Source organism: Amblyomma maculatum, chromosome 5 (assembly GCF_055883805.1).
Source record: "Amblyomma maculatum isolate TAMU_Amacu chromosome 5, ASM5588380v1, whole genome shotgun sequence".
Classification (NCBI taxonomy): domain Eukaryota; kingdom Metazoa; phylum Arthropoda; class Arachnida; order Ixodida; family Ixodidae; genus Amblyomma; species Amblyomma maculatum.
This window is the reverse complement of record NC_139348.1, coordinates 18,019,957-18,039,207: the sequence shown is the minus strand read 5'-3', so window position 1 is coordinate 18,039,207 and position 19,251 is coordinate 18,019,957. Positions and strand designations below refer to the sequence as shown.

Below are 19,251 nucleotides of genomic sequence, written 5' to 3'. Positions count from 1 at the left end.
TTCTCAAATGAGAACAGTGCCTTGTTTGTACTACAGATGTCTGCCCAAAGTGCATCCAGCCAATGCATGCTCCTGTCAAAATTTTTCGACACCAACTTGCGTCGAGGCTAGAGGGCATACATGCTTGTAGGACCACGCAGTCCAATCAGCTTTTGTTCCGGTTATCCATTGGTGCTCCGTTAAAACTTCGAGTGCATCAGTTTGATGCCTCTCCCCAAGATTGGGAATCAGCGTGCTTGCAGGGTCTAAAGGTGACCCCGCAACCAGCTTGCTAGCTTGAACTTCAAAAGCGACCTCTCTGTGACCTTTCTGGTGCAGTTCTTCACGAAAGTGACGCAATGTTTTCTAACCCCAAGGATAGACAAATCTGAAACTTTCAGGGCCTTTCACAGCGCATTCCTTGTAGCAAAGCCAAGGTCAACCTTAGGCGTTGCAACAATGTTTGAAGTAATGTCTATGTCCATCTTCATCAACTTCAACGGACTGCCCGCCGCCATTATCATTTCTTTATTTACTATTATGCTTATTAGTGATTAGAGAAGAATCTCCAATGCTGTGCCAAGGAATGTAAGACGAATCGGTCTGGAACTGATCCAAGAACTTCCTCCGTGATGCCAAGCATAAAGGTTAGCTTTGCAGACAGCGGAGAATTGCAAATGACTGTTTCAAACATGCAGTAACTAGCGCTGGTCAATCGGTTGCCCTCACTTCGACATGACTTAACATACACTTTTAGTTACAGCTGAACCTTGATCGACCCTTGAAATTACACGCACATATTCAAGCCACCACACAGTGCAAAACTTCAAGGGGTAAATGTTGTTCCCAGTTATGTGTGAGTATTCAGAGCATCGGGCAGGCATGCATTTGAGGAAGTTGTAAAAACCCTCAAGAAATTCGAGTTGCCACCTAGTTGCCGCATGTCCCGTTTTAAAAGCGCTGTCCACAACATGAAGGCCACAGCTTCCAACTTCGAGACTATGACGGCCGTCGCTGGAATTGCAAATCTTGCTTGATTTCGCAGAGAAATTTTATATTTACGTTTGGCCCATTCAAAGATATCTGAAGAATTTTTGATTGTGATAGTTCACCTGTGGCACTTTTACATTGGCCAATTATTCAGCATGAGTGCGCTGGGGCGCACTCATGACGTCAGGTAGCACATTTTCAGGCTCTGCTCTCCGTGAGACCAAAAGCAGACCAACATGTCCATGTACTCTTTTTGTGCAACTTTGTTTAATGATTCGTCGAACGCCACGACGACGTGGGAGGCTTGGCTCACCTCTGTCACGAAGTTCTATTTTAAAAAAGGTGTGAGGCCACAGACCTTGTCTTTGTCAAACTACACTTTCTTGGCTATAGCTGATGATGAGAACATCAAAGGAAACAAAGAAGCCGATGCCGCAGCCGAGTGTGTGTCATAACAGCATTCATACACATTACTTCAGCATTTATGACCTCCAAGTCACACTGAAAGATATCCTTTGCTGCACGCCTGAGTTGAACATCCGCTGCTGTAGCTGAAGCACTTCATGGCTGCTCTGGCCTGACATCAGTCACAATGGACGCTCGTGGCACCAAAAATGAAGCTACAGAGGGTGTCCCGGCTCCCGCTATGGCCAGTCAGTGCTTCTTACTGTCAGTGTGACTTGCCACCACTCTTCTTCCCATGTTGCTGAGCGAGAACTGCTTTCTGCATAGTGCACAGTACGCCGCGTTCGTGGTACTTTTGACGGGCCTAATTTAGGCTGCAAACTCGCAATGTTACAGATTTGTCCAGTCCTGGATGAAAGTACACTTGAAGGCAGTGCTGCGGCACTACAGCAGCAATTAAAACAAAGTTGGTTCAGAATGGCACAGCTAAGTACCGACAGAATTCGTTGCTACACCAGCGGCAGCAGATCGCGATAAGACGTGAAACTATACCCCCCGCCAAACTCCGAAAGCTGTGCCACCTACATCATTCAAGGCTTTGCGCACGGAGGAAGAGTTCATTTGAGACTTGCATTGCTCCCACTGGAAATTTGAAGTGTGGCAAACTCTCGCAACGTCTTCTGTCGCCTTGTTGGAGCTGCCTACTGTACTGGGAAAAACAAGAAAACAAGGGGAGCTGGTGGCTGTCGAATAGTGCATATACAATCTGTACGAAGCGAGCAGAGTTTCCAGATTATCCAAATTCCCTGAGAATTCCTGATTGCCACAGTTTTGCTGGTTGGTAGACACCGCTAGTTAATAAGCATGCAATCAAGTAGTTTGCCAGTTTGTCACACACCTACTGCACTGGTTGTGCTGCCAGCAAACAGATGCGCCACCTGCTCTCAAAAGCTGCCTCGATGCAAGTTTGCCGAAAGCTAACCAGCTAGCTGGAATGGAATTTTATCTTTGATGGCATTTGCATGGAGCTTTCGGCAGTCCCACAAGCAGTCTATTGGGCCTAGACAGAAAAGTTGCATTACCCGATGCAGAATTATGTCAAGTCTGCTCCACCACGCACAAATTCAGTGCTTCAGGGACACCTGTCGAATACAAGAGGCAGCTTGTCTAGCTTGTTTTTTCCTGCAAGTCTCACCCTGTCGGAGCAGCACCACGAGATGTGGTGCAGGTCTGTAAACATGTCTGGCTCGTGGATCATCTTCTTCACCAGCAGCCGGCTCTGGCAGTCCCTGCATGGCAGATGAGGTCAGGGCGTCACAAAGAAGACTGGCAAAGTGACACAACCCCCCTCCAGAAAGGGCCACGCCAGCAGACCCTCAGTGGTGCTGCACTGAACAAAACTGTTTGGTGTTGATTACTTCACTGATCCACACTCGCCATCCTGAGTGCACCCACAGCCTGTGGACAAAAAGGGCTCTCCCATATCCTCCTAACTGACCCAGTCCTGCACTGGCTGCCCCAAACTTATGCCCCGAACCCCTTGACCCATCCACCCACCTGGCTACTATGCTCGCTGCCAAAAGAAGGATAGCTGGGTTAATTAAATGCCTCCCCATCCATTGTCTTTCCTGCCCAGGCAAGCACATTTTTTAATTTCAACTGGGATGTTGTTGATTCACATTCATTCCCTGCCCACATCTAAAAGTTTGCGTTGCATAGCTCTCTGCATTGTCCTCAGCTAAAGTAGAACCTTTTTCGTCAGCCCAAGTAGAATAACGTTTTTTTTCCAGCACCGTCAAGCACTTTGCTTTGCGCACACTGTGAGTAATGTCAAATAAGTGCACTAAGATCTCCACTACCCTCTTCGCGCTGCAACGCAGTAGAAGTGGTGCCCAACGGCCCCGTTACTTCTTGAGCATGCTTCACTGCATGGCCTGTGATCAGCGAGATTTCAGCGTACTAGAAGAAGCACACGGAGGCTAGCAAGGAAAATATGCACAGGTGTCAGAACGCATGATACCATCCCCAAATAAAAATAACAAGAGTTCAACGCTGCTGAACCAAATATTGAGCAAAAGCATTAGCTGTGGGTGACCGAGCGTTCTTCTTCTTCCTCAGCCCGCTTTAACCAAGCCGTGCCTTAGTGGCCTAATAGGGGTAACGTGAATGCCAGGGTCCTAGCAGGCTGATTCTGACATAACCGTCCCATGTGAAACGAGAGACCCAAGTTGGCAACTCCTGCCGACCGCTAGAGTTGGTAGCCCAGCTCTCACCCTAGTGTCACATGGGGTGTGACGTCACAGCGTCACATGGGTAAGACGTACGTGGCTACCGGCCGCGCTACGCTGAAGGCTCGAAACCTAGAGTAGTATTGCTTTCGCAATAAAACAAAAAACCAGAGACATGTGACTTGAACTTGAACCTTAAACTTGAACATCAAGCGGCATCCAAAACATCTCACCTAGCCGATGGTCGCGTCTGGTCACAGCTGCAGAATGGTGTGAAGTTAAAAAACAACAACGAAACTACGCTATTTAGCTGCATTTTGGAAATGGGAGGCTCCAACTGTCATTTTTCCTGCCATAGCATGCACAAAGCATGCAGGCACCAACTGTTCCATTAAATTCAGATTCTGGAGAACTATTTCGATGAACACCGGCTGCGAACGTCGCACTCAACATGACCCCCTACCCAAATTAAATGGCGTCAGACTGACCATGTCTAAATCCTGTTCCACAGTCTTTCCAAAACGTGTTCCACTGTGCCTTGTGTATCACGGTGCAGTAATCGAAAATGATCGCAGCACTGACACCCATTGGTGCTATTTGACAACGCGTTCTTCGCCATTGGTTGATTGCGTTGTGGCTCAATACTATGAAATGCCACTGCACCACACTGCGCCCACCCGCTAGTGCCTGCAAACCGTGTTGGCTTTGAATGCAGCCAAAGCATTGCTTTCTTAAGCATTGTTGTTTGCACATGCTAAGAGTGGATTCCACTAAACAGCTTATTCAAGCTCCTTATTTTTGCACTGATTGTTTTAAGTACAGTTTCTTTTTCTAAGAGCAGTTAATGCATGGAATTCTCTACCTCACACTGCTGTACAGTGCACATCTGTCGAAGAATTCATCCCAAGCATCATGAACGGTCTTGTTTTTTTATGCCAATGAGTTTCTTTCATTTACAAGTAGCATTGTCTGCCTGCTATGCAATATTACAATTTATTGCATGCCAACTGCAATCACTTCTTTATCTAACTCCAACCGTTGGTAACAGCATGCTTTATTATTATTTCAAATACCCAATTTATTATTGCGAGAACAATACTACGACAGCCAACGCGAGACCTCGGGTGGCCGCAGCTACGCCGTGAAGAGGTGTAGTTATGGTCTCCTCATAAAAAAATCAGCCTGCCATAACATCTGAATCCACGTTACCCCTATGCCATGGGCAGGAGCTGCCCACTCGGGTAGCTCCTTTCATATGGGAGGGTGACATCAGAATCAGCCTGCCAGAACCATTTGCATTCTCGTTACCCCTATGACACGCAGGCACGTCCATACGGATTGGTTGAAGTGTGATTTTATTATGTTGGCTGGTAGCTTACGCTTTCGCATCATACCCTTAAAAGATAAGTTTAAGTGTCCCTAATAATGTAGCACGTTGCACTGATACAGGGCTCGATAGGGGAATAATGCAGCAGGCAAAAGAAGCTTCCGCCGTTGCTTTCGCGATTCAACTAGGGTTAACAAGAGCTGAACCACAACTAATTTTCCACTTTTATTTACCCACTCCTGTAAGAGCCCCACAGAGTGCTGGCAGTACTATCAATAAATAAATAAACAAAGTAAAGCACAGCCAGTTGGCTGATGTAAGAGTCGTGAAATACTGCAACCAGTGGAGGCTGTATGAAATCCGCGATTACTGGCCATGAGTGCAAAAACGCAAAACAATTCCCGCAATCTTCAAATACAATTCAGAAGAATTGATTACATATGACAATTAAATTAATACGATGCCAATCGCCACTGCAAACCATTTCAAATGTTTGGATGCTACTGAAAGTCGTGACACGCAAGGTGAAAACAAAATTCTGTTGTGCTTGGCTGGCCTGAATGGTGCACGTTGGTGTAATTTCAACCAACTTATTGCTTCCGGTACCTCACGGCGAAGAAAGTTCAACTGGCATCAATTTGGTGCAGCTGTCCCCAACCCTTGTTTAGTTAAATCTCGTTACAAGGGACACTGTTACAAGAGACACTCGATTATAAGAGACATTTGAAAATAGCTTGGTTGGTTTTCCTATGTCTGCCATGTTAACAACATTGCATACAAGAAACATAGTTGCAAGAAACACTCAATTACCGAGGACAACTTTTTCAGGTCCGTGGAGTAAATTCTTCACTATTTAGAAGAGACACAACCCACGTGTGCTCATGCAATACAGCTGAAGTGTACCAAATCGTACACGATGCACTTCAGATTCCCTTAGCTAAATCCTGTTCCATATCAGTGTTCTTTTTGTTGTGTATGTCAGGAACTGAGGAGTGCTTCCCCACGATTGGAAAGTCAAAACGGCATCGCATTACTGTTACCTACGAAGCAAATCAGAATGCATGAATGACATCCAGCATTTTTAACTCCTCACTGTTAAAATTTGATCACAAGGTGAAAGCTTAGAATCCTGATGTCTTTCTCTTTGTGAATCATTTGAGGGTGATGAGTCTATAAGCATCTGAGGTTGACGAGCATGTAAGAGTGCCTCAAAGGTATTAGAGCAACAGGAAGGCTTGCAAAGTGAAGTGCTTTACCTCCAGAATTTGGGAAGGAATACACTCTGCACACAAAAATACATACTAGTATGAATAACTTCTTTAAGCTTTCCTGAACAATTTACTGCTAGTGCATGTGAATGCATTTATATACTGATGTGCAGTAAACTGATCGACACAGTGATTTTAGAATTTTTGGTTACAAGAAACCTTGCTTACAAATACGTTTTTCGGGTCCCTTGAGTGTCTCTTGTAATGAGGTTTTACTGTATAGTAAAAAGGCACACACATCCCTATTTAACCAGTGATTATAGTAGGAGTGAAAAGCAGACTTTTCCCTCCGTCTTCCCCAAGGACCGATGATTCCAATGATTTTCAACTTTAGACATGGTGTGATGATATCAAGATGTCCCGCGCAGTGACGACTATGTGGGAGAAAAGGTGCTTCCTTCTAGCAGCTCACCAAACGTAGAAGATGTTGCCGCTGTTTCCCAACAGTGCGTCGGGCTGCCCCTTGACCCCGACGAGTGAGTCAAGTAGGTTGGAGGTGTGCCCCAGGGGCTCCGTTTCATCACCCAGCTCTCCGCACATGTACCGCAACCGATGGACACGCAGCAGCGTGGCTCCACGCGCAGTCCGCAGTGCGGTCGCAAACCAGCCCTCACGACCCAGCTTGGCCATTCGGTAGAGGCTCCTCCTGGAGAGGCTGTAACCGAAAGAACATCTCACATAAACTGCCATCTTCCCCATTGTGGATGGAAGCGAAATTAGGCAGCATGGTTTCTTGCATCATGCGTTTGCGCTGCCACGCATTTCATAGCACTACTCACATGCTCGTGCTTTGGCTGCATTTGTTAACATAGCGTTGCATGATTTGAAAGCCTTTGACCACACGCTGTGCATCGCCCGTACGTTTTGTGCTGTGCATTTTGGATTCCTGTTATGGAATAAGGTGACGTTTTAATGCTGCTAGTGGGCACATAATTTGGTGGGCAAGATCGTGGCTTACAGACCCCATTCCCGAGAAGGTGTGGCCTTCAACCCTCAAGGCACATATGCATTACACATAGAAATTGGTACAAATAAGAAAAAGCGCAGTAAAGTTATAATTAGCAGCATTAAAAGGCAGATAAATATAAAAAAAATGAGTGGGGCTTAGCTTTGGTTAAGCCTGGTAGGTTGCGAAAGCGATACGTCTTGGCTACGCCTTAACACGGACTGTGGTGTACCTTGGTGGTGCCCTCGGTGAACGCAAGTATATACCCCGGGCTCCGCCACCTACCTATCTATTGTGACGTCAAAGCGAGAGCAGCGCCTCCAACAGAAGGAACGCAATGCGCCATGTCTTCACGCGTGGCTACCGGCCGTCGCTACGCAACGACTCGACTTGGTAGCCCGTCTCTCACTCCTGGTATGACGTCAGAGGTCTAGCGCGCAGCCCCTCTAGCGGGAGGAGCGCAGGCGTGCTGGGCTACCGGCCGCCACTACGCCTCTATGGCTACGCGACGACTCGACCGTCTCTCACTCCTGGTATGACGTCAGAGGTCTAGCGCGCAGCGCCTCTAGCGGGAGGAGTGCGGCGCGGCGTGGCTACCAGCTGCCGCTACGCGACGACTCGACTTGCTAGCCCGTCTCTTACCCTAATATGACATCAGAGGTCATTCTAAAGGTCAAGCGTGGCTGCCAGCCGCCACTACGCGAAAGGCTGTTTTTGAGCGTAGTATTGCTTTCACAATAAAATGGCTTCTAGTTAGCAGTGTTAGCTATGGCATCAGAGATGCCATAGCTAAAATAAGATAGATGCCATCAGAGATGCCTATGGCATCAGAGATGTCTTCATACATGACACATTGGGCCTTCTCCTTTTTTGCCCACTCCGCTCTTTTGCTACCTTTGTGAAGCAAACACAAATAAGACTCTTGTGCCCCACCCTGCCTGCTCATTCTGCTCATAGCGCACCAAGACGGGACGAAAGACAAGGATATAACAAGCAATGACTATGAACTATGAGAGATGATTCACTAATACATTTTGAACCAAGTCTTTTTATATACGAACCTTCTAGCAGCTCACGTATATAAAAAGACTTGGTTCAAAATGTATTAGTGAATCATCTCTCTCGCTGTATACTAGTGAAGGTCGACTGTTAAATGTTTTTAGGTAGGGTAGGCCTAAATTGCTATGCTGACTTTGTTGGCGACTTTGTGGGAGCATTTGGATGTTGAAGAAGTTTGTATGTGGTGTTTTGAGAAAGAAGTTGGAGCCAGCGCCTGTCCTATGTGTCTATTTGTGAGTGTCTTTTTGTTGCGCTATTAATCTTTCCTTTATGTGACTATTCACCAACTAGCCCAGCAATCAGTTTTAATTGCCCAGTGGATAGTTGGCGCTTATTTGTGTTATACCTTCGTCTTTATCCCGTGCACTGTGAGCAAGCACGTATGACTGCTGTGTGCCCACTGTTCCCTTGCCCATTTGGTCGCTTGGAGACCTTTCCTGTGCTTTCCCTCTGCCAGCACTCTCCAGTAACCAAACAGCAGTGGCAATCGAGTTGTCTCTCGGCTGCCACTGCTGTTTGGTTACTGGAGAGTGCTGGCAGATTGCCGGGAGCTAGCATTGGTCTCTCTGGGACCAATAACGCTGGCTCCCAAAAGACTTGCAGCGTCCGCAACGCCACTCTGCTGTGGGCGAAGCCATGCACTGCCGCAGTAAACAGCGCCACCTTGAGCGAATGAGGAGGCTACTCACTTGCTGCTGCTGCTGCTGCTGCCCAGGGTGAGCATGAGCTGGACCCTGTTTGTTCCGTCAGCCGTGCGCCACTGCACGCACGGCACATGCACAGGTACCAGCAGAGGGCTCAGGTAGGCCAGCACACTCCACTCACAACACTGAAGCAACAGGCAGTATTGCTCCTCTTCCACAGGGATCTGTGCAGCGCACAAGAACACAACATGAGACAAGGTGGCGCTGCTTACACTGCCACTGGTGGGTAAACCAAACAGTGTGGTTTTGAGCATTTGTGCAGGCCAGCATGCAATTCCTGCAAAAAAGGGAAAACTATGATGCGCATCTCCTCACGCTGTCATTAGGTGGCGACAGATCTCAATTAGGCCAGTTAGGACATATCAGCCCCACTGCTTGTAGATGAAGCCTTAGGAAAAGTACGTTCAAAAGGGCTGCCAGCGGGGTCCTCTCCATGACGGGTGGCAGTTGTTTTGCTACCCACCTCTCAGACCAACCGGCTTCAAGTCTGCTATACTTGGGGACAACTTTCTGTGACTCTGAAGTGACCACTCGCGCTGTTTCAGACACTGCAGCATGTGTCACTGGTCTTTCAGTTTTATTTTGGTTCTAACATCTACTCATATTTTTCTCTATCCGCTCTTCAAGTACGGCAAGTTCAGGGGAATCGTTGGGGTTTGAAGATACTTCACTGCACGGACTGCAACCAATGCATTGCAACAACAAGCAAGGCACCACTACTGCACTACGAAAAGGGCTCCAGTGGAACTTGCGATTTTGGAGCACTTCTTCAACACTCCTGACAGTGTTAACAAAACAAAGCGCTTGACAAAACCAAGAAGAATCGTCGTTATTTAGCTTCCATGTCAAATGTATAGCTAGTTCAGTGAAAAACGTAGCGTTAAGACAGGACTAGAGAGATGAGGACAGGACAGAGCTACACTCTGTAGCTACAGCAGAGCTACAGCTGTAGCTCTGTCCTGTCCTCATCTCTCTAGTCCTGTCTTAACGCTACATTTTTCGTTGAACTATATCTGACCAACTGGCCCCACAGTACACTCTGTCAAATGTATAGCTCACCATACTGCAGGTGTCCATCAAATAAAATTGCTGTGATGCAAACGGTTTTTGAAAAGCTTCCTTTACATGCAATGCTAGCACTAGCCCAGTGGCTATTTATTTGGCATATTTATGCTCTCAAGAAGGTTCCACTTTCATCATGGCATGGTACCATTAAACGTCCCAGACAAGGCCAACATAAGCTAAGTGCACTCTTGCACTAGCGAGGCATTGACACGCAAAGCCAACAAACTATTTGAAATAGTGCCATGCATTGGAAATGGGCCCAAAAGAAGAAAAGCTATGCAGCCACCTTCTGAGACATCTGCTGCGACGTCATTATTCAGTTTGTACTGTCCTCAGATGTCCATCTCTAAACTTTTCTGGGGAGAACCGTGGCAGGGTTATTATGGAAGTGCACCTATCGCAAGATCTGCCTCAAAGCAACACACTATGGTGAAAGATTAGCTTCCGCTGATATTATTTACCAGGGCATCCCTGACTGTCAGAGTGAAACAACCATGGAGTTGATTACACTTTTAAGTAGAGGGAAAGCTGAGGGCGCTGCGCTTCAGCCACCATGGGCATGCTAAAAATCATGGGCCAGTCTCCTACTTGCAGCGAGGCAGTTGGTTTTTCTCGGGTGCGCAAAGTGGCGTTACTATGAGTTCTCTTTTTCATTGTCATCATCATCTCAAGGTGAGTACATAGACCGCAAAAGCCATAGTAGCGAAGGTGCAAAAGCAGACATCGCCAATAAAAGGTTTCTGCTTCCCAAAATTACACTAAAAACTTCCTTACGTGATTATCAAAATGTTTTTTTCCTTTCAAAGTGTGCGTATTAAGTGTGAAATATTGGTATCTGTGCTGCTCAAAGCTAAGCCAATAGAAGAAAGAGCCATCACTTATATTGGATAAATTTCACACTGACATGCTATTTCTCTCTCTTATTGCAATTTATAGTCACAAAAGTGAATGTTAGGACATTGTTTACGGTAGAACAACGTTTATATTTGCATTAGTTTTGGCCAAAAGTTGTAGATCTGCGCTCGGTAGGTATCCGGCCCATGATGCTTTGGGTGCCCATGGGGGCTGAACTGGTCGTCAGGAAACTCCATGTAAACTCCCATAAATGGCGACGCAGCTTTCCCTCTAGGTAAGAGTAAGAAACTTTATGGAAACAACCACTTTAACAAGCGATGATAGTAAGTGCACCTAGGCAAACATCGTAACCCACTTCACTGCCATGAGTAGTCTGGCTAGGTGGCACTGATTTGCGGACACAACAAGCACTGGACAAGGCCTGTCCCTGTTCTCAAGCGGAGTGGCTGCTTGAAGTTCTGCCGCATAATGAGCGCTCTATAGCCAGGATCAATGCATTGCCACATGGCACCACTCCACTAGGCGTGCAATGTTTGTTACTGACACACTCGTAACATGTGCTGGGTATTTCCTTTCTCCACACACTGGGTATGTATACTCTTTGTCAAAAATATACGGCCCAAGGGTATTGCTTCTAAGCCTCATAACGAGGCTCGTTACGCATCAGTAGTGCTCGAAATCTCGTAGACGAGAAATCAAATCTTCACTGTTTTCTATGATTAATTTCATATACCAGTACTGCTTCCAGGAGCCTAGCTAGAATGCTTAGAAGCAAACCCCTTGGGCCATATATTTTTGACAAAGACTGTACACTGCAGGTTCTCATGCCCAACAATGCTGCACGCTATGCAGAAACGTAGAAAAAATAGTGATGGCCCAACCTCTTTCGAGGCAAACAACGAAGAAAAGTGGTGCAGAGGAGACCAGCCACGGGTAGCACTACTTGGAACAAATGCCCACCTCCAGTACAGCACCAAGCAGTAGTGGCCCCAGTCAGTGGTTGGCAAGCTCTTCCATGTGCGATAAGTTTGGACAAACAGGCGGTTTTGCATCACGGCTACTGTGCTTTGTTTATACATGTCTGCCTCTGGTCTGATCAGTAGTGCTGTGTTGTAGGGGCTTTTCCAACCAAGTTTGACACAGATTTTCCTCCCCACCAGTCATGGCAGTGTTTGTGACATTCTCATTAGAAACTCGCATAAAAAACGACAGTCAGTATGGAGAGGACCGCAGTTACATTCCTTCGACGGAGGAAGCTGAAGGCGGCAAAGGAGGAACGGTGCTCTGCCACAAATCATGTAGCAATTACTATGGAGCACAATGCTTTCACTGTAGTAGGATTGATAGATAGGCGAGTTGGTAATAGTACAATTCATTTTTGGGTAGAACACATAGCAAAAAGGGCAAAGGACCAAGAAACAAGGAAACCACACAGACTTGTGCGAACTCGCAACTAGATATATTATTCAGAAAAATATTTCTGAATAGTATCTGACGTGAGATCTGACATTGTACTATGGGAAAAGTTTAAAAAGTTTGCATTGCGTAGACAATTTTGTTCCTACGAAAATGAAGAAAATACGGAAAACAAATCCTTGAATTAATCGAAACGTAGTGCATCTTATGAGGAAAATTAAACGGTTGAAACAGAGAGAAGCCAGCTTACCTATAATTCAAACTCTCAAATTGAACCTTACTGAAGAAATTTAGAATTCAAAATGGTGCTACTTTGAGCACACACTACCAGACTTTATTCATGACTCCTCTCAAAAGCTTTGGAATTATCTAGCAGAAAAGAAAAAGCCTATGAACCGTATTATGGATGAGGGTGCAATTCTTGTTGACAAAACTAACACCGCTGAACACTTTAATAGGCACTTCCATAGCGCATTTTCAATTCCAAATCCATGCAGATTGAGCAGTAACGCATTTTGTTTCCCTGATCCAGACACTGTATCTTTGCCAGGAATAACTTCACTGTTGTTAAATCTAAATCCTCTCCTGGTCCGGATAAAATGCCCAACATCTTTTTGCATCATTATGCAGAAATTATTTCTAAATTTCTTGCAGTAATATTTCGCACCTCGTTTGCCACAGGAAGGCTGCCTCCAGACTGGAGGACAGCTTGCATTGTGCCTGTTCTTAAAAAGGGTGACATGGCATTTGTTGTTGCTAATTATCGTCCCATTTCACTCACTTCCACATGTTGTAAATTGGCACAGCATATTTTAGCTAATTATATAACCAAATTTCTTGATGACATGGGGTTACTTCCTTCTGTTCAACACGGTTTTAGGAAAGGTTTATCCCCTGTGACCCAACTAACATCGGTTATCCACAGCTTTGCAACAGTCCTTAACTGCTGAGGGCAGGTCGATGCCATTTTTTTAGATTTTCAAAAAGCTTTTGATGTTGTACCACATGCAAAACTAGTATATAAACTTGAACTAATTGGTCTTCCTAAATTTGTAGTCATGTGGGTTTCGTTATATCTCACCGACCGTGTACAGTTTGTTAACATTGATGGTTATCATTCAAATTCATTACCAGTTATTTCAGGCTTTCCACAAGGAAGTGTACTAGGGCCGTTGTTATTTCTCATATATATAAATGCTATCGTTACTGTTATATCCGAACCGGTCCAAATCAGGCTCTTTGTCGATGATTGCATTTTGTTCAACGAAATAAACAGTCCTAAAGACCATATTCTGCTCAACTCTAACAATCTCCAGAAAACTGGGATATGCAGCTTAATGCTGCAAAATCAGTTTTTATGAAAATTACTAACAAAAAACTTGGCCTTCTTCGCCACAAACTTAAAAATGTTCCTTCCAAGGTAAAGCAGTTAGCATACTACAGCCTCATCAGACCTAAACTAGAGCATGCTCGCACAGTCTGGGACCAAGAAGAATATTGTGGCATTGGAGACTATCCAGCGGAAAGCCGTATGCTTCATGTTTTCAAAGTACCAATTAAAATTTCATCCCAGAACTGCAAATATGAAGAAAAATTCAGACACTAAAATATCTATTTTTACTAAAAAAACAACCAACTTGCTATGAGCCCAAACCTTACCTTATGCCCGTTACAACACGTCCAACAAGACATCATCATGCACAATCCTTCGTATCAGGCAAAAATCAATGCATTTAAGTATTCTTTTTTCCCTCATACTATTGAAGAATGGAACGAGCTGCCTTCTGATGTATAACGGCCATTGAATCTACTGATAAACTGCTGGTATCTTAACCATAGTCGTGTTCCATATTGGTGCATATATTCTTGTTAGCGTTGAACATGTCTCATTGAAATTTGCTAGTCACTTATGTTTAGTATGTTACTATTGATGAATTCATAATTCACTGCATTGTATTCTTTTTGCCCCTCTAGCTAGGGCGCAGTAGGGCCTGCAGTATTTGGTAAATAAAAATAAATAAAAATATATACATATAGAAGGCCACACTATAAGACAGTGCTAAAAACCTCCACAACTGCATAACCATAAAAAACTGAAATGATAAACATCACACAAGTGATAAAGATCCTGTCAAGAAAAGTGATTTCCTTTCTATCAAAAACGACCTTAACTCACTCATCTTGTCTTTTTCAAATATGATATGCCTCCATTAACCCTTGTTGCCCTATTTTTATGACAAAGTAAAATGTCTGTGTGTTCCTTTTATGCAAAGTTGGTGTTGCACATAAGTTGGGGCTCTCTTGTGGTGGCGTGTATATAGGCCAGACCAGGCGATGCATCAACAACAGGCTTCACGAACACTTGTGACAATGATTCTTCTGCTTCATTGATTAATCTTGCAAAGCATCATCGTTTGTCTGGAACTAACCCTATTTTTGAGAGTAGAGTAATTCTTATTATTCATAGATATAAACAAGCAAGAAAAATTAAGAAAGCTTTTCTTATACATGATCATGGTGATACCTGCATCAGTCGTCCGTCTACAGTGTTTTCGCAAAGGGAATTACATTTTTTAAGGATTACTTATGTTGGCCGATAGAATGAAGATGTGAAATGACTCGATGCGTGTTCGTTATGCAGTGTTGGATTGCGGACAGATCAGTGCTGTTGCATTGGACATGTAATTGCTAGTTTGCAGCGTGTATAATCTTTTTATTATTTTTATTTGCATTTTTTAATTTTTGTTTTAATTTTGAGTGCTTGTTGTGCACCTATTATCCCTCTGTGTCCATGCTGAATGCGCACGTTAGCTATGATTACATCAATGAGGTGACTTGGAAACAACCTTGAGGTACATGAATGACGCAACACAAGAGGGGTAACTTGGAGGATTCGCATAAAGGAACGTGCGACACGAGCATTAAAAGCATGTTGCGCTTCAATCATGATCGTGCTAGTAAAAATATGACCCAGTAATTCATGCATGTTATGGGGGCTACCCTTGAAAAACGCGCCAAGAGGTGGCTAGACACGCAAGTCGCCTTCTAGCCCCAGCGTGCCAGCCCTAACAGACAGAGCTGCGAGCCCCAACCCGCGGTGCAAGAAGTCACCACTGCAGCGGATTTGGGCAAGAGGGGACAAGCATGAGTTTCATACTCGAACAGGCTTTATTCTGACCGAGTACACGGCAAAATGTCATCATCATCAATAGCAGCAGCCTGACTATACTCACTGCAGGGCGAAGGCCTCTCCCATATTTCTCCAATTAACCCGGTTCTGTGCTAGCTGCATCCACTTGACCTCTGCGAAATTCTTAACCTCATCCGCCCACCTAACTTTCTGCCGCCCCCTGCTACGCTTTCCTTCTCTTGGAATCCAGTTTGTTACCCTAAGTGACCATCGGTTATCCTCTCTTCGCACTACATGGCCTGCCCAGGCCCATTTCTTCTTCTTGATTTCCACTAAAATCAGGGTTCGTACAGATCCAAAACAGGCAAATTCAAGGACATTCAAGGAATTTTAAGGCCCAGTTGGAGTATCTTCAAGGACTCAACCAAATGCTACATGCAGCAGTTTTCAATATCAGGTACCAATTTTACTGAACAAAATCGAAAAAAAAGAACATTTCAAGGAACAGCTTGTATTGCACTAAGCCAACATAATAAAGCCAGTATTGCACTAAGCCAAAATAATTAAAAAATATTCAGTCTTGAAAAACACCCTGCAATGCACTGCACCAATGTCGAAGAGCATTCCATTCTGAAAAACTGCTAATGGCAACTTCAGGGGAGCTCCTGCCGCTTTTCCTGAATCTTCGTTGAGGCTACACAGTTCCTCAGTCTTGCTTCGTGCAGCCTTCCTCAGGCTATTGGATCTGACAATTTACTTCAGATCATTAGCTGCCTCTGCCTTTTCAGCATACGTATCTGTTGAAGCCGGTGTGAAACCAGTGCAACAGCAAGCAGTGTAAGCCGGTGAAATTGGTGTGCAACAAAGTTCACGGGAAAAGTCTCCTGACCTGTGAGAAGTCTTCCCTCCTTGCAGAAGACTGGAGAGCAGACAGTCAACTCCCCACTTACTTGCCCTGGGTTGGGTAACACCTGCCCTGTAGGCGTTGTGCATGGTGTGGAGGACACAGGTCCCAATGTCCAGACATTGAATTGGTATGCCAGACATTGAACTTGGTATGCCTGATGCAGGTGCTCTTGGAAATTCTTGAGTAACTTAAGGTTAACATGGGACTATCCATTGAAATCTGAAGAAATTTTCTCAAGAGGGAAAGGCTCGAGTGCACTCAGCAGCTTTCCTTGGATGTCCCTGGATGTCGAGTGCCCCATAAACACCGAGGCATAGTACCTCGTTGCCGCCTTGTGAGATGAATTCCAAAACCGGATGCGAACATCCATTTGTTTCCGCTGGAGATAGTCGTTTGTGGACTCGTCGAAGAGTACCATATGTAGTAATCACAATCTTTTATCTCTCGCTGCAAAGCAAATAAAAAGGAGGGCCTCAAACCATGGCACATCACACATCACGTAGGCATATTTTTTTCATGACACCAGCATGCTTAGCACTCTTCATATGGCTCTTTAACGCCGACTCGCCCATGGTGGTTATATCGAAGGTCTTGCTGCAAGGCCTGCATCTTGCGCAGTGCTCACTTGTCGTATCTGGTGCAATCCACTCTTTGTAAGCGTCGTTGTGGAGCCACGTGCCTTGAAACTTGCATTTCCCAGGCATAAGCTTTGCAGTCGGATGCTTCAGCCGCAACAAGTCAGGTGCAGGCGTAAAATTACAATGCCATCAACCACCGTAACAAAGCGCCAAAATCGGAGTGGATTGAATAGGCTCAAGTTGGCTTCAGAGCGAGTGGCTCCAATGAGGCTAACCGTAGCGCAATGTTGGCTATATTAGCTCAAACTGATTTTTTACGCCTGAAACGCAGATACTGAAACACATTATTGAAAATACAAATATTCTAACCGCGTTTTTTTCTGATTAATAACCATTTGTATGCAGTACGCTAGGAATTCAATGATTTTCAAGGAGCAGCAAAAATTCCAGGATTTTCAAGGGCCTTGAAAACGAAATTTTCAAGTTCAAGGGTTTTCAAGGTTTTCAAGGACCTGTGCGCACCCTGACTAGAATGTCAGTAACTTGAGTTATTTCTCAGTATTTCATAACTGTAGCAGCTACTCAGTGTAACGATGGTTGGAAGCATTGACTGCTCTTTTGAAGCATTTTTGAAATCGTTCATGTAATTTTCACACTCTACAACATCGAAAAAAAGGGACAAGTGCACGTCATGTACCTGCACGTCATGTACCTACACGTCATGTACCTTATCTGTGAATATTTCGCATAATGGAAAAGCCGGCGTCCATAATGTTTGCAGGACACCAGATATAAGCGCGAGACATGGGCAGCCAGCCAAGCCTGGCAAATATTTTACAAACTGACGTGATGTTGGTTCGATTCATGTAGAACGCATCTTCATGGCATGTTGAGTTGAACAAAACACCTCACTGATCCCACTAAGAGTCATGACTGTGCTTGCTGATGAACAAAGACTCCCAAGAAACGGTCTGAGAAATGGGAAATTATGTCGCAGTGACATAAAGCTCAGCAAGGCGTCCTGCTGTTCCCTGAAAAGTTTGGTGCTGCTTTTTGAGAAGACAAACTGCCTCCTTCATCAACAGGCTCCTCAGATTTATGTACAGAGGGGCGGCCCTGTACCGGATCAGCCGCTCCAAGACCTACTCACAAGATCTATATGGCCAGGTGTTCTCATATAATGTCAGAGTGGTTACAAAGACTATAAAGTCACTGGCAGCACAACTTGCTCGTTTCTACTGTGCGTCTCTATATCACAACGCGTAATTACATTCGCCACTCAAAGACGTCAACCTCAATACGGCTTATGTTGCCCAAGTGCAGCTTTTAAAAAGTTATCTTTGCCAGAGTTGACTGGTTAATACTGCCTGTGCAATGAGCTTGAGAGATTTCTTTGAACAAAGCATGCTCATCGACTGTTTTTAAATGTACCCCTTGTGTGAAAAATAAGCCGTAGTTGTCAATGCGCTCCTGTCCTGTGTACCCCGATAATTTGGAGCAGCTCTAGGAGCAATAAAACCGGAACTTTGGAGCACTCGAATTATGTTTTGGAGCATGTTTTTAGGCTCAAACGCTTTCATTATTGGCAATTTTCACTTCCTGACGTACAAATTCCTTTATTTGACTACTTTTTATTCCATGTTCAATGCTTTGCTGAATACACACCTGTAACAAGACACGACAAACAGCCAAAACATTACAAATCCTTAAAAAAATAACACAACTGACCTGAGCAACAATTTGGAACAGGCCAGTAGACTACACTTCATAACTGAACATCCAACTTTAACTAAAAGCTTTTCACTACTATTATGACTCGATAGATCCAAAGGTGGAGTCTAACACTTTCATGTGCTCCAGCACAACCCCTAGTTTGGAGTTAACATTGATGAGCGGCACATTTGTGCTCTCTTGAGCATATTCTTTCGATCCTATGCCCGTGCTGATAAATTTCTGGGCAATGGTCAGTAGTGCCTTCGGGGAGGACAGACGGCACTGAAGGGTAGCCTTTTCCTCTTTCAGGTTCTTTATTTCATGGCCTTCTGCCAGTGGCAGCTCATGTTATCGTTTGAGCTACGATGGGGCTTCCTTAATTTCAGCACACTGGCAATAGGCCCTGTATGGCTTTCCAACACTTTTGAGAACACTTTTAACAATTATACCTAAGTGGCATCACCTTCATAACAGTTCAAGTATGCTTTTGCCGTGCACAGGCATGACAGCCTTGGTGCCGCACCTCTTGGTTTCACAGCAGAACCATTAAAACAACTTGTGTAGTTCTTTGCGGCCGGACAAACTTTCAATGGCTCATGCTAGCGCTTGTCCGTGTCTTACTTCCTTCCGTCCGTGTACTTTCGCGCTATTTTCCATCATCATGCTAGTTTATGGTGTCTG

The 19,251-nt window shown here is 44.9% G+C and overlaps 1 protein-coding gene across 1 annotated transcript in view; it reads right to left on the bottom strand.

Annotated features, from left to right (window-relative positions):
• Window positions 1-19,251, bottom strand: part of LOC146187824 (uncharacterized) — a 58,618-nt gene that overhangs the window by 18,757 nt on the left and 20,610 nt on the right. Inside the window, exons 6-8 of the mRNA XM_084603538.1 lie at window positions 8,892-9,070; window positions 6,610-6,852; window positions 2,570-2,663 (exon numbers count right to left, since the gene is read on the bottom strand). Of these exons, the coding sequence (XP_084459664.1) occupies window positions 2,570-2,663; window positions 6,610-6,852; window positions 8,892-9,070 (516 nt within the window). The remainder of the gene's footprint in view (window positions 1-2,569; window positions 2,664-6,609; window positions 6,853-8,891; window positions 9,071-19,251) is intronic.